The sequence below is a fragment of the Columba livia genome, chromosome Z (genome assembly GCF_036013475.1).
Source record: "Columba livia isolate bColLiv1 breed racing homer chromosome Z, bColLiv1.pat.W.v2, whole genome shotgun sequence".
NCBI lineage: Eukaryota > Metazoa > Chordata > Aves > Columbiformes > Columbidae > Columba > Columba livia.
In genome coordinates this window covers 84,353,924-84,375,109 of record NC_088642.1, presented here as the reverse complement: position 1 = coordinate 84,375,109, position 21,186 = coordinate 84,353,924, and the positions used below count along the sequence as shown (strand labels likewise).

The 21,186-nt window shown below is 57.7% G+C and overlaps 1 protein-coding gene across 6 annotated transcripts in view; it reads left to right on the top strand.

Annotated features, from left to right (window-relative positions):
• The window catches only part of ZCCHC7 (zinc finger CCHC-type containing 7), a 143,660-nt gene extending 123,745 nt beyond the window's left edge, over positions 1-19,915 (top strand). For all 6 annotated transcript variants that reach the window (XM_065046605.1, XM_065046606.1, XM_065046600.1 and 3 more), the window contains 2 exons: positions 3,738-3,855; positions 4,296-19,915. In XM_065046605.1, the coding sequence (XP_064902677.1) occupies positions 3,738-3,855; positions 4,296-4,705 (528 nt within the window). In that variant the 3' untranslated portion in view covers positions 4,706-19,915. The remainder of the gene's footprint in view (positions 1-3,737; positions 3,856-4,295) is intronic.
• The last annotated feature ends 1,271 nt before the right edge of the window (positions 19,916-21,186 follow it).

Here is a 21,186-nt window from a genome sequence, read left to right as displayed (position 1 = left end):
ACATCGCAGCGTGCCAGTCGCGCCGGAAATCGCTGTCAGGCTGTGCTCCCGTCCTCGCGCGGGACCGGCAGCGCTGGAGGCGTCGCAGCCGCGTCTGACGGCGCACGGCGTGGGCAGCCCCGGCCGGGGCGGTACAGCCAGCAGCGCATCGCCGCGTTATCAGCGCGGGGAGGTGCGGAGGGACGGAGCAGCTCGGGGTGGCCTCTGCTTTCATTCACTGGGGCTTCTGTCAGCTTATTAACAAAGTCAAAATGATGAGCAGACCACACGCCTGCAGAGCCCTAGATCTGATGTGGGATCTCATCACTGGTATCACAGGAATGATCATGTCTTTGCATCCCCCTGAGCAAAACCAATCCATGTTGTTTAAAGTAACCTCTTTGGCAATGTTTAGAGATAGTATTTTAGAATCATAGAATCATTTTGGTTGGAAGAGACGCTCAGGATCATCGAGTCAAACCATAACCTAACCTAATTCTAGCACTAACCTATGTCCCTAAGAACCTCATCTGAACGCCTTTTGAACTGCTCCAGGGCTGGTGACTCCAGCACTGCCCTGGGCAGCCTGTTCCAATGCCCCACAGCCCTTTGGGGAAGAAATTGTTCCCACATCCAACCTCAAGCTCCCCTGGGCAACTTGAGGCCGTTTCCTCTGCTCCTGGCGCTTGTTCCTGGGGAGCAGAGCCCGACCCCCCTGGCTCCAAGCTCCTTTCAGGCAGTTCAGAGATCAGAAGGTCTCCCCTCAGCTCCTGTTCTCCAGCTGAACCCCCCAGGTCCCTCAGCCGCTCCATCACACTTGTGCTCCAGCCCCTCACCAGCTCCGTTCCCTTCTCTCCACTCGCTCCAGCACCTCAAGCTCTTTCTTGGCGTGAGGAGCCCAGAACTGCCCCAGGATTGGCGGTTTGTCCTCCCCAGGTCCCAGCACAGGGACGGTCACTGCCCTGGGCCTGCTGGCCACCCCAGTGCTGGTACCAGCCAGGATCCTGTGGCCTCTTGGCCACCTGGGCACACGCTGGCTCGTGTTCAGCCGCTGTCACCAACACCCCCAGGTGCCGGGCACCTTTTCTGCCGGGCACTTTGCAGCTGCTCTGCTTTCCCTCATTCCAGGCAGGCAGGCAGCTCTGTACCCTGCCCGGAGGCCACGCTTAGCTTTCACTCATGTGAAACACAGGTGTTTCAGGTGTCCTTTGTCTCTCATGCTTTTCCTTCGTGTCAAATCCAAGGGAGGTGACGGAGGACCCGGGCAGGGTGACAGAACAGGTGTCTTTGTGGGGCAATAGCTGGCTGTTCGAGGTGTTCAGTGTCAAATCCTGTTGCACATGCATATCCCAGGTGAGCAGCTGCTGGGCACCCTCTGGTGTCACGTGGTCCCGTGTGCCGCGTCCTGGGTCTCGTTCAGCCCGGTGTCACCAGCAGGTACAACCCCCGACTCGCGTGGGCTCTGCCGCGAGCTGCCCGCGCTGCTCAGGCACCTGGGGACGAGACAGTGACGCACAACCCAGCGATGCCCTTTCGGAGGACACCGCAGAGGATAACCGGCTTCAGCCAGAGACTGAATGCAAGCTGAGAAATTTGAAATGTATCTGAAATGCACCTTCGATGTACTCTGCCTCTGAGGAGGACCTGGCAGGAGGACACAGGGGAAGGGGCGGCAGAGGGGGCACTGCGTTCTAGAAACAGCCATCGCGGGAGGGAAAGCTGCTTCGCTGTGTGCAGACAACAGCACGAGCGGAAGCAACTGACCACTTCTTGAGAATGGCAAGGCCCAGAGTTCACTAGGACTGGGCAGTGCCCACCTGCAGAAAGGTGATATTGCCCAGCACAACAGGGAACAAGCAGTGTAGGAGGAGAAGAAACCATTAGCTAATATCACATGGTACCCAAGACAGAAGCGTAGGAAGTGTCGCAGTGAGCCCGGCTCACAAGACATTGCTAAAATTTTGTGTACAGCAGCAAAAAAACTCCCAATCCTGAGTCAAGTGTTTGGGAAACAGGCTGACATGGCAGCGATGCCGAGCCGCCTCTCCCTCCCCTCAGCGACTCCGGGCTGTCTCCTCCCTGCAGCTGCACTGCGTGTCCTGCAGGAGCTGTTTGGTTGTTACCCATGAGAAAGCTGCGGTCAGACAGAGGGTGGGTGCGTGGACGATGCTGCCCCAGCCAGCCCCTCAGCCCACCCTCCTCCGGGTCTGCCACGTTCTGCAGGTCCTCCCACCCGTGACCCTGGCCCACAGAGCTCCCGGCACAGGGGTGTGTCTTGCAAGGTGATGGAGCATGTGGTTGTGGCAGCCAGGAGGGACAACAGGAGCAGCAGGGACAGCAGGAGCAGGAGGGACAGCAGGAGCAGGAGGGACAGCAGGAGCAGGATGGACAGCAGGAGCAGGACGGACAGCAGGAGCAGCAGGGACAGCAGGAGCAGCAGGGACAGCAGGAGCAGGACGGACAGCAGGAGCAGGACGGACAGCAGGAGCGGGATGGACAGCAGGAGCAGGACGGACAGCAGGAGCACTACAGACAGCAGGAGCACTACAGACAGCAGGAGTGGGACGGACAGCAGGAGCAGGAGGGACAGCAGGAGCAGGAGGGACAGCAGGAGCAGGACAGACAGCAGGAGCAGGACAGACAGCAGGAGCAGCAGGGACAGCAGGAGCAGGACAGACAGCAGGAGCAGCAGGGACAGCAGGAGCAGCAGGGACAGCAGGAGCAGCAGGGACAGCAGGAGCAGGACGGACAGCAGGAGCAGCAGGGACAGCAGGAGCAGGACAGACAGCAGGAGCAGGACGGACAGCAGGAGCGGGAGGGACAGCAGGAGCAGGACGGACAGCAGGAGCAGGACGGACAGCAGAGCAGGACGGACAGCAGGAGCAGGACGGACAGCAGGAGCAGGACGGACAGCAGAGCAGGACGGACAGCAGGAGCAGGACGGACAGCAGAGCAGGACGGACAGCAGGAGCAGGACGGACAGCAGGAGCAGCAGGGACAGCAGGAGCAGGACGGACAGCAGGAGCAGGACGGACAGCAGGAGCAGGACGGACAGCGGAGCGGGAGGGACAGCAGGAGCAGCAGGGACAGCAGGAGCAGCAGGGACAGCAGAGCAGGACGGACAGCAGAGCAGGACGGACAGCAGGAGCAGGATGGACAGCAGAGCAGGACGGACAGCAGGAGCAGGACGGACAGCAGGAGCAGCAGGGACAGCAGGAGCAGGACAGACAGCAGGAGCAGGACGGACAGCAGAGCAGGACAGACAGCAGGAGCAGGACGGACAGCAGGAGCGGGAGGGACAGCAGGAGCAGCAGAGACAGTGAGGAGCAGCAGGAACAGTGAGGAGCAGCAGCGACAGCAGGAGTAGCAGGGATAGTGAGGAGCAGCAGCAGCATTAGTGACAGCAGGGGCAGCAGCAGCAGGTGAGGCCGTGTCCCCGCGCCCGGTGCGGCCGTCCCGCCGTGTGCCCGGTGCTCTCCCGCTCTGCTCTCTGCTTCCACCAGAGCCACAGGTAGCGGTACCTGCGGGAACATATGGGATTCCTTACGTGTGCTGCAAGAACCGCAGCTTGGCCCCTGTAATGCGTGTTTTCTGCGGGAGCAGGAAGGATTATTGGATGGTAATAAAGTTATGGGTGTTCTAGGACTTGCTGGCCACATCCTCTGCAGGTACAGACCAGCACCTGCAAATCCAACCTGTTTCCATTTCGGGAAAATCGCAACTCAACCGTATCTAATGACTTCAAATGTGTTTTGCAGGAGTGCTCAGAAAGGCGGATGCATGGGAGCATGTTCCCCGCTTCTCCATTTATCTGCTACTATGACGATGAATACGATATCAAGAGAAGAGCGAACAGATTAAAAAGGAAGGTTGCAGGTACAGTATATTTAGGGAGATCCCTCCTGCCTTTCAGTTCTTTGAATACTTTCTACTGTGCTTGCTGCTTTTAGAAATGCTGTGGGATTATTTTCATGTGTTGGGAAAAGCTATAGGGATTTGAACAGGTAGTCTAATGGTAGTAAAAGATTTGTGACTTTATTCATCCGTGTCTATCATGGAAATTTATTGTGTCAAAGCCACTAGGTGGGCGTTGTCAGATGTTTTAATTCTCAAAACCCCACTGATATTAAAAATGCTGTAAAGTAGCAGGAAGAGGATTAAACTAATTTGTTAAGGTTCTAGTCTGTTGACAAGAAAAAGGCTGTCAGAGGTGATGGATTCTTTTCTGACTTCACACGTACGTAAGGAAGCGGCGATGGCGCGAGCACCGGGTGTTGTGTTCTCTGCCGGGCGCTGACGCGGGGCTGTGTTCACAGAGCTGCAGGAGGCCGGCCTGCTGCCGGAGCAGCCGGAGACACCGCGGCCGCGCGAGGAGCAGGGCGGGCACGGCCACAAGAGGAAGAGCAAGCCTTGGAAGGGGCACGGGGAACGGAACAGAAGCGAGGAGCGCCAGCGGAAGCTGAAGATGTCCCGGGCAGAGAAGCCCCAGGAGAAGCGCGGCCGCAGTGGCGAGCCGAGGGAGCGCGTCCCGCGGGGGGGCCGGGGCGGCAGAGCCCGACACGCGGCGCTGGCGCAGGCGCTGCTGGGCAGCACGGCAGCGCGGGAGCCTCTGGAAGGTGCCAAAAGGAAGAAGAAATGGAAAAAGCAGGAAGGTGCTGATGGTGATGTCCATGATAATTTATTTCTCATAAAACAGAGGAGGAAGAAGTCCAAGCAGAAATCCTAGTGTTGAGGAATGGATCGGTAGCACCAGCGTTCACTGGCTCCAGCTCCACCTCCTGTTGTTCTTGTCCTTCTCTTAGCACACTGAATTCGAGTCCGTCCCTGAGCCCGGGCCCGCGTGCACAGACACCCGTCACACGCCAGCGTCCGTCTCCGCTCCCAGCCGCGGTGTCCGTCTGTCCGAACAGCGTGCTGGGCAGGCAGGACCCTGCTCCTGTTGCAGCGGCTGCGCTGTTCTGTACCAGAATAGGCTGTAAGTGTGGTTTATTTGCTTGATGGGGGGCAGGAGGGAGAATGGGCCTGGCGGGGTTGGTGGGTTTGTGTCCTGGCTGGCGGGTGTTGCTGTGCCGCGGAGCCCCGGGAGCCGACGCCGGAGACTGCGGGTCAGGAGGAGCGGGGATAGGGGCCGGGGACGGGACGTGAAGCGCGTTCCCAGGCCTGTTCATTCCTCCCAGGGCGCGGCGGGGGCTCCTTCACCCGCGGCGCTGCCGAGTCCTCGCCCCGCGCCCTGGGACCTGGCAGTCTCCCACCTCGTGCTCCCGTCACGGGTTTACTTCTCCCCTTACCTGTGTCCTTGTTCCTCTGATGTGCAACTTGTTTCGGGAGAAGAGATGGCAGAGTACGAGAAGTGTATTTGATTCCAGACTTACTGTGCTAAAATTTAATAATTTTTTAAAATACAGCTATTTTTGTACACTGGAATTGAACAAGGGTGTTGTTAAAAGTTTTGTAAGAATAAGTGCTTCATCAAAGGAAAAACCCAAATAAAACTTCACATGAGAGATATATAAAATGTAGGTTTGTTTTACGTTTTCTTGCATTACCAACTGCAATTAAAAACGGTGTCTGCTTCACTTTCCTCAGCTGAAACTACATCACCTCTGGCAAAAGGTTTTTTGGTTTGAAAAGGATATAATCTATATTCTGCTGATTAATGACGTACTGTATTCTGTACCACTCCTTTTGCTAAGTAAGTAAGCTGGTAGTAACTAGTAGTACAGTGTCATAAGATACGCGTCCTCTCTTCATTCGTGATAACAAACAGGCCTTTGGCTACAAGTGTGTTTTAAAACTAGAAAGTTGTTTCTAACCTGCGCTAATGCAGGGATGTCTGAGGAGGGAAACGGGCACGCTGGAAACGTGTTCTCCTTAAATTCACCTGCGTGTTGTTGGCAAGGTCTGCAGTCGGATCACTGGTGCTCGGTGACCGCGTCACCTCGGGGTGGTGGGGGCACAGCTACACCTGCTTAATGCCTGGGAACCCAGTGCCCAACAAGTGTGTCCTTGTTGGCAACCGAAATTTAGTTTTGCTCCACTTCATTGATGACTTGATTTAAAAGTTCCTGATGAAAAAGTAAATAACTTTTAGCCAGAATTTAAAAAAAAAAAATGAATTCCACTTCTGGAAGGACTTGAGCTGACTTTGGAACGTGTTCCGTCCTGTGTGCTGTGGTTTACGTCCCTTTGGTGTGTCAATACCTGGTTCTACTTGACCAAAAGTCTCCGGCAGCTGAACCGGCGTGCAGACTGGTCGGCAGGGAAGGACGCTGTTCGGATTGAGATCAGCTTTTCCGGTGGAGTTCGGTTTGGTCGTCTGGCAGAGAAGTTGTCACGAGGTGAGTAAATCTCTTCTTCGGGAGCTGCAGCCTCTTGAGGAGCCGCCAGGAGACTCTGTCTGTGTCCCGCGACACTGCGTGGACACAGCTGGGATCCCCAAGGCTCCAGGTTCCCCATCTGCTCGAGGTGCACGCTCAGGTGCCAGCAGGAGCCGCTCCCGGGGTCCCCACCACACGGGACAGTGAGGGCTGGGGGTCGCGGCCCGCGTAAGGGCCGAATTGCACCCTATAGGGACAACTGAGAGCACACACGTATAAAAACGGGATGGACAACATCCCTAACCTGTGCTTGGGCAGATTTTAGGGCATCTTGCTTCCAGAACTCTTTTATCCACTGTTTTTCAAGCCAATATTCAGTAAGTTTGGGGATTTTGTCGAAGTGAACGGGACTCAGTGGAATTGTGGCCCCACCGTTGTCTTCACTGGACAGCCCTGTGGTAAGGACCGGCCACGCTCTGGGGACACTTCAGGTGCTCATGCCTCTCGTTCACTGAAGAACATCAAGAGCAGGTGGTTTTCCGCTTCACTACCCCAAACTGAAGCAGCTGTGGTTCCAAAAACATCCAAGGCCAAGGAGAAAACTCTGAACTGCCATAGTGTCTGATGAGGGATCGCTCTGGGCCGTCCGTCCGTTGTGAGGTGTTTTATGGGTGCCCTGCGGTGTGCTATAGAAGAAATAAGACAGTCGCTCTCAGAGGTGAAGGCCAGAAGAGCTTTATTCTGATGGCCACTGGGGTAACATGCTCCGGAGGGATTCGCCACAGAGACCTTCCCTGAGTCTCTAACTGCCCTCGTCCCACCATGCTCATCCCTGTTGTCAAAGGAATCTACAAGGAAATAGGTGCAATGTACTTCTCCAGGCGTATGCGGTGGCTTCATGTGCCGATGTTAAACAGCCCAGCCAAGGTGAGAGCGACGTCAGGAGTGGGAACACGACAGGCGCTGAAATCACCACAGGACAACCCATCAACGTGGCTGTTTCCGCGCTGGTGAGGCCGCCGTGGGAGTGGGGGGCAGCCTGGGGGCACCGCGGCCTCTGCACAGGGCGCGGGTGCTGTCGCTGCCCGTGTCAAGTGGCGCTCAGATGTGCAGCAAGTCAGGATTTTTGCTGAGTCCTCTAAAGACAAGGTTCTGGGTGCTGTGCAGGAGTTAAGCCAGACAGGACTCCTGAGGCATTTCTATGATGTTCAGTGGCTTCAGCTGACAATATTCACCTTGACAACAGGGTGAGCGTGAGTCACCAACGTGCCCTGTGGCCAAGAGGCCAACGGGCCCTGGGGTGTGTGAGGAAGAGTGTGGGCAGCAGGTCAGGGAGGTTGTTCCTCCCCCTCTGCTCTGCCTGGGGAGGCCCCATCTCAGAACTGGGGCCAGTGCTGGGCTCCCCAGGTCAAGAGGGACAAGGAACCACTGCAGAGAGTCCAGGGAGGGACACGGAGATGCTGAGGGCTCTGGAGCATCTTTGTGCTGAGGAGACACTGAGAGAGCTGGGGCTGCTGAGCGGAGAAGAGAAGCTGAGAGGGATGTGATCGATGATCAGTACGGCAGGGTGGTGTCAGGATGGAGCAGACTCTGTTCAGTGGTGCCCAAGGCCAGGGTGAGGGGCACCGGGCACAGACTGAAACACAGGAGGCTCCATGTGAACATGAGCAGACACTTGTTTGCTGGGAGGTGCCAGAGCCTGGCCCAGGCTGCCCAGAGCGGGTGTGGAGTCTCCTCCTGTGAGCCATTGCACCCCTGGGATCCTGTGTGATCTGCCTGTGACCCTGCGTGAGCAGGGGGGCTGGGGACACACAGATGTGGCATCTGTAGGTGTGGTGGCATCTGCGTGTCACTGCAGCAGCTGTTGTAAGCACCAGATGATACGTTTTTGGTGGAAACATCTCTGGCTTTAGCTCTGGGTACTGCGGCTGCCCAGTGCTGCAGATATCTGACTTGGCTTTGCTCTGACAGGTGTCTGCTGCTCGTGGTTGCAAGACAGTGAGGAAAGGCACAGAGAAAGTGGGGTATTTGGGACCACAGGAAGAGAAAAAGATAAAACAGCAACGTCTGGAAGCCAGTGGAGCCGGGGGAAGGAGCCTTCTCCAGCAGCCTGGCCCGTGAGGGCCAGGACCTGGTGACGGGAGCAGCTCCCCAGCTGAACCGGGCAGCAGGGTCTGGTAAAGGAACCGAGACACGGCAGCCACGGTACAACCTGCAGCACTGACCACAGGGCGCTCGAGTCATGGCAGGGTCGGACATCAGCTCAAATACCAACTGTGTCGGGCTTTGCGCAGCCGAATACTGAATCTGCTCCGGAGGGGCACCAGAAAATTTGGAGAAAAACCCGGGGGTCCAGATAGTGCGGCTGGCAAGGAAACACTGACATGAATGAGGCTGCTTTCCTCTAGGAAATAAGGTGTTTTCCTCTAGGAAATAATCCTCAGGCGAATAAGGTGTGAAGGAAAATGGCTGTTCTGTCAGGACAACAACCGCTTGGAGGACAGAAAGGTGTAGCTGACACACTAGGAAAAAAGGCAGAGTGCCAAAGATGACGGACGGCCGCGGGTCGCCTGAGGAGGTTGTGCAGCCGGCGGGGTCAGGGAAGAGCTGGGCCGGTCTGCGGGGGTGCGGCCGGGGCGACGGCCGAGGTGCCGGCAGGCGGGCGCTGCCCTCGCGGCGCTGCGGCTGGGCCGGGGGGTGCCCGGCACATGAGAGCGGGGGAACCGGGACCCCATCCGCGCCGTCAGGGCAGGCTGGGGCCACACGTCTCCCAGCCAGCCCCCTGCTCTCCAGCTTCGAAACCGTCCCTCGGCCAGGTGCTGAGCCTTCTCACACGGGGAGCAGCAACGTGGAGCAACACAAAAGGGATTTGTCTCTTTCCGGACAGCTGAGCTGTAGCAGGACCCTCATTTGCAGATGTTTCCAGCCCCGGAGACGTCCCGTGGCGCACACCAGGCAGCAAAACTCTCTCCGGATCACTGAGCTCCACACGGACCAGCCAGGAGATCACCTGCTGACCTGCTGGAGCAGCACGGCCAAGCGCCTGGTCTGCGTGCCCATGCACGGGGCTCCACCACAGGTCTGTCTTGGGCCACTTGAAACAAAGCTGGTTGTGTCCTGCACCAGCAGAACGGCACTGGAAACCAGCACCTCCCAGCATGACCAGTAAGGCTTCTGTCTATCAGGTGATTAATTTTTCAGAACTTAGTGCAAAAGTAATACATCTGAAGATGTTTTTGCATCAGATGAGAAGGACGGGATAAGAAAAATGGCAAAAAGAAGTGACGCATTTTCCACCAGCAAAAATACAACCATGTTAGGTAGTGGATAAAGAAAAGCACTGCACTAGAGCCCTGCTCTGGACCAGGTGACTTACCCTATTGAACCAAAACGTGCTGTGGTCGGTCATTCCTCCCACCTGCTTTTTCCCCCTCCTCCACAGAGCTGTCAGCCTTTCTCCAGAGATGGCCGGGACCGGGAAAGCTGCTCCTCCCAGGAGAGGACGGTGTCTGCAGGTCGCAGCTGATGTGCCCCGGTGCAGCAGCGTGAGGAACCTACACTGCGTGAATAGACAAAGGGCGCAGCTCAGCCCAGACTCCAGGGAGGAGACAAGATGAGTGGAACAAAAGGTCAGAGTCTTGTTTGATAATGGGGGCAGGTGTCCCAGGAGTGAAGAGGGGAGAAGAGAGTATTTGGTGCATCATTTGTTGCAGCATCTACACGGCAAAGTTGAGGAAGGAAGGAGTTCTGGGATTTGAGGTGTACATCTCTGCACACCGGTGTGCTCTGGCGTGCCTTTGTGACACAGTGGAGCAGAGGGTGGCTCCTCGTGGAAGCTTTCTGTTCCCTGAAGTCTGCATAAAGTATCAGTGTATGTGTCTCGAGGTACGAGCTGTTGTAGAATCTGCTGGGAAAGTCATTTAAACAAGCGTGTCTGAGCTACACGGCTGCACTGTCCCGCGTCACTGGGAGCGGTGGCCAGCGCGTCAGACACCACGAGCTGACGTTCCCGCACAGCCGACGATGGTGGGGACACTGTGCAGCTGGTGACAGTGGAGACACCGCACAGCCAGTGATGCTGGGGACACAGCACAGCTGCCGATGGTGGGGACACCACGCCAACAGTGACACTTGGGACACTGCACAACCAGTGACACTGGGAGCACCACGCAGCCAGCAATGCCAGGGACACCATGCAGCCAGTGACACTGGGGACACCGCACAACATGTTCCAGCCAGGGCATGTCAGAAGGAGTGGAAGTCACACTATTTTAGACCATTTTCTTGCTATGGGGCAAGAAGTGAATTTGCTGTGGTGGGTTTGTCCCACGGGGCCGTGGGTCGCTGCTCCCCCCGCAGAGGCAGCAGAGTGGGGGTCGGGATCCCCCAGACGAGCTGTTGAGCTGATTCCAGCCAATCAGAGGGTGCAATTGCAGCCGCGGTACCCGCAGGAGCAGGCAGAGCTGTCTCCATCTCCTGTCACTGTGCTTCCCTTGCAGCTCCGGACCAGACGTGGCCATGGCAAGGCAGGTCCTGCCCATGGTGACCTTGCAGACCCACAAGCCTCAGGACAGTCTTACCAACAGATCCTGTTCCACCCACATCTCACTCAACGGCTCTTCCAAGAGTGACAAGTTTTTCCCTGTGAGCAAACCAGTGCAAAAAACCAGTCCAGGGTTCGTTTTTCCTCAATTGGTGAACGAGGAGACCTGAATGCACCAGGATTCCGTGGGCCAAGGCAGCGCTCACACCGCCTGTTCCACAAGCAGCGTTCCGTCAGACTGTGTTCTGCCAGCAGCCAGGGCCGGCCCCGTCCCACAGCTGGGCTTGCTCTGTGCGTAAAGGGGTTTGTTCTTCCTCGCCCCTCCTCACAGGTGCTCTCACAAATGCTCCCGACCCTGCTCGCTGGCCAGGGGCAACGGGCACCGTCCAGCATCCCCAGAAAGACCTCTGCTGGTGGAGTCGGGGTTGCACTCAGCTCACAGCGAGCGCGTCCGTTCGGAAGGTGATTGGAGCAGTGAACTGAAATGCTGAGTCTGCATTAAATCCTGCCTCTCGGTGTTCTGGCACGAACCTTCTCAGGTGTTCTCCAGGTGGGAATCTTCTGCTCTGCAGGAGATATCAAACACACCTAAAAGATACATCGGGCTGATGAAGTGTGAGCGAGGGAAGCGGCCGGCGTGGACGCGGTGGGGCTGCTGCCCGGTGTCAGAGGGTGGAGGATGCACCTCTGTAAATTGACACTGCAGCAGGAGGACTAACATACCGCTAGAGCCTGTCTCCAGCACTGAGGCTTCCCAATCACCGTGTTCAGCAGAAGTTCACTGTTGTCCCGTCTCTAGGGCTTAGGCAGAGCATAAGCTCTAAGAATGCTGCAGTCCAGGGAATTCAGCACATGCTGCAAAGCTCTGTCCTCCTGCTCTTAGCTTGTGTGTTAAGAGCTTTCCTTTGTACTCCTGGTGGATTTTCATCTTGTCTTATAATTTTCCCTTAAATGATTTACTTTCAACAGAAGAACAAAGTCAACACCTATCTATAAAATATTATTTTATAAAAATACACACATTCAAGGCTTTTTTGAACTTTTAAAAAACATTCACAAAGTGCCTCGGTTAAAGGTAGGAAGCACTACCTGAAGTGGACGTTGTGCCTCGATCGCAGCCCTCCTCATCACCTTCAGAGCCCGGATCTGGTGCCTGCAGTCCTCCGCTCCTCTGTGCCCTGCAGGGCTGCGGGACAGCCAGGGCAGGCTGGGCTGGTGCCCGCGTGTGTGCCTGGCAGGGCTGTCCCCGAGGGCTGCGTGTCCCTCCGCTCCTTGTCCCAGCACGGATCAGGACACCTACAGAGGGGCGGAAAGACTCGTTGTCTTGGCACAACTTTTCTGAGCAGGAATTCACCCCCAGCGGCTGCACAGCCCCGGCCGAGGGGGCCAGCGGCACAAACGGCTGCATGGACCTTGGCCATGCTGCCCTGTGACGGTGCCAGGCACCGCGGGGGAGAGCAGGCGGCTGTGCCATGGTGGGAGGACACGGATGTCCTGTGGCGGGAGGACAGGGATGTCTAATGGCGGTGGCAGCAGAACGGGGCTGTGTCGTGGCAGCAAGACATGGATGTGTCGCGTGTGGCGGTGGTGGCAGCACAGGGACATGCCGTGGCACAGGACATGGATGTGTCACGTGTGGCGGTGGTGGCAGCACAGGGACATGCCGTGGCACAGGACATGGATGTGTCACGTGTGGCGCTGGTGGCAGCACAGGGACATGCCCTGGCACAGGACATGGATGTGTCACGTGTGGCGCTGGTGGCAGCACAGGGATGAGCCAGCAGGGACACGCCACTGGCGCCGCAGCAACACGCAGGAGCCACAGTGCAGAGCTGGAGATCAGGTGAGCCTGCGGCATCCGCGGCACAGACGAGCCCGGCGGGCAGTGGGTTCGGCGGGTGTGGCAGGCAGAGGCACCGAGCCGGCACACACGGCGCTCATCACTCCACTCTCCACCGGTCCAGGTGTTGTCTCCGCACCTGGAGTGACCCCCGACCGTCCTCCCGGTGCTCACCAGTACAACACGACTTTCAGTCACAACCGACTGTGGCTCTGCACAGCGCAGCAGACAGTAATTGCACTTTTTTGCATTGCAAAACGATTATTAGCACCTCAGTTCATTATCAAAGCAAATTTAATTTTTCAATGTAAAGGAGCCAGTTGTATTTATAAAGGAAACACTGTTGATACAGCCAGAAAAAATTAATTCATGACAAATGTAAGGAAAATTAATAGTCTTTAACCAGGACAATATTTGACTGTGTCTAATTGTGCTTTGCCAGGAAAAGTACACTGTCTTTAAAAAGTCCTGACCGAGATTTTGCAGAAGCATTTTACACTTATGGTGAAACTGCATTTAAACACTGATATTTTTAATTAACCCTGAACTGGTCTGGCCAAATCATATAGAAACTGTTGTGGAAACTCAGTCTTCTCCCTGGTGTTTGTGCACTGTGGCGGTGGTGTGTCTCGTCTGATCCAAACCCGTTCAGGCAGGAAAAAGAAAAGGGGCAGAACGGCCACAGGGAGCCTGGACACGCCGACACGGGTGGGATCCGGCGGATCCCGGACACCAGTAACACCGGTGATCTCCACCACGGAGGGACAGCCCCGGTGATCTCCACCACAGAGGGACAGCCCCGGTGATGTCCACCATGGAGGGACGGCCCCGGTGATGTCCACCATGGAGGGACGGCCCCGGTGATCTCCACCACGGAGGGACAGCCCCGGTGATCTCCACCACGGAGGGACAGCCCCGGTGATGTCCACCATGGAGGGACGGCCCCGGTGATCTCCACCACGGAGGGACAGTCCTGGTGATCTCCACCAGTCAGGGGCCTCCTGGCACGTCCCCCTCCCCGGGCTGACCGTGGCCTGTGGAGCAGACAAGGGTGGCCACGGGGGTCCCGAAAGTGGAAGATTCAGCAGGTGTTGAGGGACTTGGCGTGGGGTGAGATCTCACAGAGCAATAGGGGTCTCTGGCTCTCCTCAGAGGTTTTCTGCTGAGAAGATGCTGACGCATATGACGTTGTGACGGGTGGGCTGCTCGTGTGTAGTAAGAACAGGTTCAGCATTTGCGTTGCGGGAGCACAGGCACAGCCGAGGTGTAGGTGCCCCCGGGTTCTTTTCTGCCTGGTTCTTCGAAGGTCTCCACATCCCGCCTGTCCCCAGCGCCTCTGCAGCACCAGGCGTCTCCATCCTCAGGTGCAAGCGCAGCTGTCCTGGTCAGTGGCAGCAGAGCTGTGTCCTTCATGTGAAGAAATCCCCGGTGCAGACACCCTGGTGCAGACACCCCATGGGCTGTGGGCTCATTAACGCCTTCTCCATGACACCTAAGCAGAGGTTTCTGGAGAGGCTGGTTCCGGCACCAGCACCTCCACCACCTCTGCTGGTCTGTGGGCACAGTGGCCCCCCAGCATGCTCACCAGATTTGTGTTGACTCCTGCGGTGTGTGTGACTGCGCCAGCGCTGGTCTCGTCTGGTCCGCACCCCGGGTGCCTGCGGCTGCAGCTGCGCCGGGGCGGGCACAGCGCGGTGCTGGCCGGCGATGCCGGCCATGGTCCGGGGCTTCCCGCCCCTGGGGAGGTGCAAAGCTCCTCTGAGCTTTAGAAACACAAACCGGAGGGCTCAGGGCACAAATGCACCAGCAGGCAGGACGGGCCCCTGCATTCTCCTCCTGGGGTGTGGGAGTCACAGAGGGAACATCTGCCCCTGGTCCCCAGGTCCCCCCAGCCCTGCAGGCGGTCCCAGCTCTCACCCTGTCCCCAGGACAGCCTGGAAACGCGCCGTCTCTCAACTCAGCCTGCCAACTTGAAGCCAATTTGCATTGGATAATTATTTTCAATTAAGTGATAACAATCCTGTTCTGAACAGAAATAATCTTGTCCAAAGGCCAAACAGTTTATCCTGTCTGGGAGACAAGGCTGCAGCTCTGCACGGTGCGTGTCGGTGTCGGCGCCGTTATCGGCCGCGTGGTGCCGAAGGGCTGGGCTGGTGGCCAGCAGGGCTGGGCACAGCCCTGTGTGTGGCCACTTGGCCGTCCTGCTGCACCCCCGCTCCCCCAGCGCCCGTCTCCCGCGCAGCCCCGGCACACCAGGCTGCTCCTCCCGCTCCCCCAGCAAAGGGGTTTGCAACCCTGGTGGTTTTATTTTGGTTCCCAGGAAGGACCAGAACTATTTTTCATTTGCAAATCTCACCTGCCCGCCAGCTCTTCCTCCGACAGCACCATGCGGAGCAGACACGCGCTCTGCACAGCGGGAAAGGGGTGCACCCCAAAACAGCCCCAGTTCCCCTCACCGGCCGCCCTGATGGGGAGGACCAGAGTGTGCTGCTTACACAGTTGGCCCCTCTCTGCTCAGCATCCTCCCTGGACTCTGCAGGACCCATCCAGATCCCCTGTGAACATTGGTGCTGGCGGTGTGCAAGTGTCTCCAAGCCATCGAGGGTCCCTCACGCACAGCGGGCAGCGAGTGTGGGTTGGTGACATTGCCCCAGCAGCTCTGTCTGCGGGCTGTCCCTCCGTAACCCAGCTGCCATGGGGAAGGACAGGCGGGACTGATGCCGCCAAAGCACGAGGCCGACGGGCCCATCCTGCCCTCGCTGGGGCAAGGGACCCTCCCCACCAGCCCATCTGCCAACTCAACAGGAGCCCCGGGACGTGGGTGCTGGAATCGGGAGTCTCTGGCCAGCTCCAGCGCCGGACGGTGCTGCGGTGGCCCTGGAGGTGGCCGCCGTCCCCAGCAGCTGCTCTGGGAGAGTGGGATGGAAGTTGGAGGGGGTTGTTGGTTTGTTGGGTTTTTATTTTTAATCCACCAAAGCCAGTCAGTTGGGAAGATTGGACTCCGGAGCTCCTGCAAGTGAAAAATAGCAAATCCAATATCTTTTTAGTGGTGTTTTTATATTCAAATTAGACATAATCTCCATGAATAAAATTACTGTTCCCAAAGGGATCATGCCCAATTTAAATGTATAAAATGTCATTAAAAGGGCACTGACTTGCTATTAAAATTTAACTCCAGCAAACCCCCAATGTCATTTGTATTATAGTTTTACAATTAAGCCAGAGATGTTGGAAATAATAGTTTTGATGTACAATCTGGTACCATACAGTAGGAGTGCATTGTTCCTAAGGAGGCTGCAGCCGGACCCGTCGCTGGAAACGTGGCCGCAGCAGCGCGGCGATGGCGCGGGGCCGGGGCACCGCTGCAGAGGGGACGCGGCGGGGCCGGCTCTGCCGCCGCGGCGCCCCGGCCCAGCTCACGGCGCGGCCCACTCAGACCCATGGCAGCAGGGACATGGCCAGCGCGAGCTCACGTCCTGCGGGCAAGAGTCCGTGTGTGGGGCTGGGACCCCCACCCTTTTGGGGACACGAAGCCCGGGCCGGGACCACGCCAGGCAGAGAATCTGCATCCCCATCCCTTTCCTTGCAGACCTGCTGTCTCGGAAGCAAAGTGCCACAGGGAGGGCATGAGGCTGGAAAGCGGCAACCGAGCGCGGCTGCGGAGCAGGGCCATGGGCTCTGCAGCACTGGCGGCTGCGGGGCGGAGACGCCTCTGCCAAGGAGGAGCTGATGGCAGCGGCAGCAGCCTGAGATCCAGGAGCCCCCTGAGGGACTGGAACATGCGCGTGGCTCCACACAGTTCCACTCAACATGTGGTGCCACCAAAAACGTCCTGGCTGTGTCTGGGGCCAGGTGAGTGCCCTCCTGCCCTGCGACGGGGCTCTGCGAGCTCCGGGGAGGATGAGGAGCAGCTGGTTGCTGTGTGCACACTGACCGCCCGAGACAGGGCACGGTCAGTGCCGGAGCAGCTCAGCCTTCCGCTGGCTTTGCTGCTGGCTTTGCCCCGGTCTGCTGCTGTGTGCCATGGTCCAAACACCAGCGGCCGTACAGGGAGCTCAGCGCTGCCCCAAGGGAAGCTGATTCCCCACATGGACCATCCTGGCACCCGGTGCAGCTGGTGCAGCGCAGGGCAGCTGGTGCAGCTGGTGCAGCTAGTGCAGCGTTGCAGGAGGGAGCGGGTGTTGCGGATGGGCTCTGCCCAGCGGGGCTGGGGCGGGTGGTGCAGGGTGCTCCCCGCTGTCCCCAGCAGAGCTGTGGTGGCACCAGGCCGTTATTTTGTCTTTAACAGAGCCGCCAGGAGCTGCTGGCTGTTTCCTTCAGTGCAGGGCAGGACATCGGGGACCTGTCACAGGAGACAGCTGGGCATGCTTGAGAAAAGTGGGTGAGCCTTCAGGTGTACAGACAGTCTGTCAGTCACCAAGTGACCTAACGAACAGTGTTTTCTGTCCCCACAACAGCTGGTGACTCTGCTGAGCCCTTACTGTCATGTACCGCAGCCCAAACGCAAACCCAGGTAATCCTCAGAGGTGACAGTGACCACGGCGCTGTCCTGTCCCGTCCCGGACACCCGCGGTCCTGCTCCCCTCACCCGAGCAGGCTTCAGCTTTTACCCAACAACAGTCAGCATCACCAAGGCAGCTGCTGACTCAGCACATTGTGAAAGGGTGCAACTGATGTTTCCTACGAAATCCAAGAACATGACGCATCCAGCCAGGGCTGGCAGGAGCTGGTCACCAGTTCTAGAGCCTACGCTGAACGTCATCTGCAACGGCAGCGTCGTCTGCTGAGACCTGGGCAGGAATGCGAGTTCCCTGGTTCTGCCCCGCGGGCCCCTGCTACAGCACAGAGTGCACGGGGTGTGCAGGACAGGAGCTGCCGTGGCTGGTGTCGGGTATCTGTCACCTGTCCCAGGTCACCCAGCAGTGGTGTCTGTCACCTGGGTCACCTGGCGGGTGTCTGTCACCTGCCCTGGTCACCCGGCGGAGCTGTGGGCTGAGGCCAGACCAGGAAACCAGCACCAGCCCTTCCTCCTCTTCCTCCTCCTCCTCACGCCTCCAGAGCCCAGCCCTTGGCCGCAGCCAGGGACCTGCTCACGAGGGAAGGCTGCAGGCAGCCGGCACAGCCCTGAAGGCTGTGTCCCTGTGTCCATGTGTCCCTGTGTCCGTGTGTCCATGTGTCCCTGTGTCCGTGTGTCCATGTGTCCATGTGTCCCTTGTCCATGTGTCCATGTGTCCCTGTGTCCCTGTGTCCATGTGTCCCTGTGTCCATGTGTCCATGTGTCCATGTGTCCCTGTGTCCCTGTGTCCATGTGTCCCTGTGTCCGTTTGTCCCTGTGTCCGTGTGTCCCTGTGTCCATGTGTCCATGTGTCCCTGTGTCCATGTGTCCCTGCGTCCCTTTGTCTGTGTGTCCATGTGTCCCTGTGTCCGTGTGTCCCTGTGTCCCTGTGTCCGTGTGTCCATGTGTCCCTGTGTCCGTGTGTCCCTGTGTCCATGTGTCCCTGTGTCCATGTGTCCATGTGTCCCTGTGTCCATGTGTCCCTGTGTCCGTGTGTCCATGTGTCCCTGTGTCCGTGTGTCCCTGTGTCCATGTGTCCATGTGTCCCTGTGTCCATGTGTCCCTGCGTCCCTTTGTCTGTGTGTCCATGTGTCCCTGTGTCCGTGTGTCCATGTGTCCCTGTGTCCGTGTGTCCCTGTGTCCGTGTGTCCGTGTGTCCCTGTGTCCGTGTGTCCCTGTGTCCCAGTGTCTGTGTGTCCATGTGTCCCTGTGTCTGTGTGTCCCTGTGTCCATGTGTCCCTGTGTCTGTGTGTCCATGTGTCCCTGTGTCTGTGTGTCCCTGTGTCCATGTGTCCCTGTGTCCCTGTGTCTGTGTGTCCATGTGTCCCTGTGTCCATGTGTCCCTGTGTCCGTGTGTCCCTGTGTCCCTGTGTCTGTGTGTCCATGTGTCCCTGTGTCTGTATGTCCCTGTGTCCGTGTGTCCCTGTGTCCCTGTGTCCCTGTGTCCGTGTGTCCCTGTGTCCGTGTGTCCCTGTGTCTGTATGTCCCTGTGTCCGTGTGTCCATGTGTCCGTGTGTCCGTGTCCACGCACACGCGGCCCAGCCGTGCCCTCGGCAGGGTTGGTATCCACAGTCAACACGGACTGTGCTCGCAAACATCTGCTCCCCAGAAGGACTGCTCAGAGTCTTCACTCTCCACCACATAATTACTGTGCATTAAAGGGTATAGCACATATTTAAATATGCATTTAACTGACACAGTAAGCAGGTGAGTGAATATGCATGTTATAAAAAAATAAACATTCAACTAATATGCAATTAATGGGGCAAAGCAGTCAAAACTATTTATTACTTCTGGGAACAGAACACCTTCCAAGGCATTTTAATTACTGCAGTAGTATTCTGAAAACAAAGATCACATTCAGCCTTTTTCACTCTTTTATTTTCCCCAAGGAACATAAAAACAGTTGAAGCCCAGTGGTCCTATCTTAGGAAGCACCGTTGAGCACAACAGAGCACATGGACCCCCGGGAAGGTTGTGGTTGAACAAACAGCCACAACAGGACAAAAGTAAATGTCCCAAGGTGGACTTTGCACAAACCAAATGAGCTGCTGGCGAAGCTGCAGCCCCAGGGACACGGGAGCAGCTCATGGGGACACAGAGCTGCCATGGTGACATGGAGCTGCTGTGGTGACATGGAGCTGCCATGGGGACACGGAGCTGCTGGGGGGACACAGAGCTGCTGCAGCATGGGTGGCCGCAGGGGCTGTGGCCAGAGCTCACCCTCTGGCCAGGCCACTGACCACCCAGGAGCCAGAGGACCCAGCCGCGGGCCCACGGTGGCACTGGGCATCACGATGTCCTCTGGTGGCCTCCCTTGTTGTCACCTGTCTCGCAGCTGCCGGAGCTGCTGCCGGAGCTCATCAAGCACATGCAAACAGCCTGCAAACGGGAAGCGTTCGCCTGAGACGTGCAGCCCGGGCGCCGCTCGCGCTGCAGACGGATCACTTAGCCTTGTCATTGTGTTTATGAGGCTGAGAGAGTTTTTACTGCCACGATATCTTCTCATTAGCCATTACAAGGAGATGTGCTGGAGGGAACAAGGAAAAGGCTTCTCCTATGCATGACTGAGCTGCAGAGGCCAAACTGAAGGGACAGGTTGTGACCCGGGTAATACTTGCCTTGATCTTCATGTTGAAACATGATAAGTCATGTAATAAAAAACCCACTTCCTTCCTGCACCCTCATGTCCTCACTGACGGACTCGCTCCCGAGCCCGGCCCCATGGCCACGGACAGCACTGAATTTCGTGTTTCATTTTACAGAGGGTGGTGAGAGCCTGTGCCAGGTTCCCAGAGATGTGGTGGATGAACCATCCCTGAGACATCCCAGGCCAGGCTGGACGGGGCTCTGAGCACCCTGAGCTGGTGACGATGTCCCTGTCATGGCAGGGGGCTGGGGGAGCTTTGATCCAGTGGCGTCTTGTCCCTCCTTGGCCAGCACCCCAGGGCCAGGTGACAGCTGTGCACAGCTGTCCTGGGGACACACCACACTGGAGCCAGTGGCAGGCATCCCGGGGCTGACTTGCTGCCTGTCACCACGCCTGTCCCCATGCCTGTCCATATGCCTGTCCCTGTGCTTGTCCCCATGCCTGTCCCCACACCTGTCCCCATAACTGTCCCCACGCCTGTCCCCATGCCTCTCCCCATAACTGTCCCCACGCCTGTCCCCATGCCTGTCCCCATGCCTGTCCCCATGCCCGTCCCCATGCCTGTCCCCACACCTGTCCCCATAACTGTCCCCACGCCTGTCCCCATGCCTCTCCCCATAACTGTCCCCACGCCTGTCCCCATGCCTGTCCCCATGCCTGTCCCCATGCCCGTCCCCATGCCTGTCCCCAAGCCTGTCCCCATAACTGTCCCCATGCCCGTCCCCATGCCCGTCCCCAAGCCTGTCCCCACGCCTGTCCCATGCCAGTCCCCGTGCCAGTCCCCTCCGCAGGGCTCGGGCGGCCCCGCCGGCGGCTGCAGCAGCCGGAGCGCTGTGAGCACGGGCGGACCCTCGGTGCGGGACCTGGTGGCCGCGGTGCCAGAGCCGGTGGCCGCGGAGCCAACCCGGTGTCTCCGCAGGCAGATCCTCCCGCGCCGAACAGCCGGTTCCCGCCCGCACCACCGACCCCGCGCCGCCCGCGTCCTGCCCGAGGGACCCGGGGCTGCTTTTGTTGCCAGAGACAAGCGGCAACTTAATGAAAAATCCTTTTTTTTTTTTAATGAAGTTTCCAAATTTATGCTAATGTCAGAATGCTTCTGAGTCGTTAGGTGGCTGACAACACACCAGGTCGTATTTTGTGTTAAAATATATGAATCCAAAATGAAAATATTGCCAGATTTATCATCCAGTGGTCTGGGGGGGAAACGCTCCCATCCGGGCATTTCCAACAATAGATTGCATCTAAAGCAGTTCTGAGCTCAGCCCTGACCACTAATGCTCTGCACAATCGCACGGAAAAAAA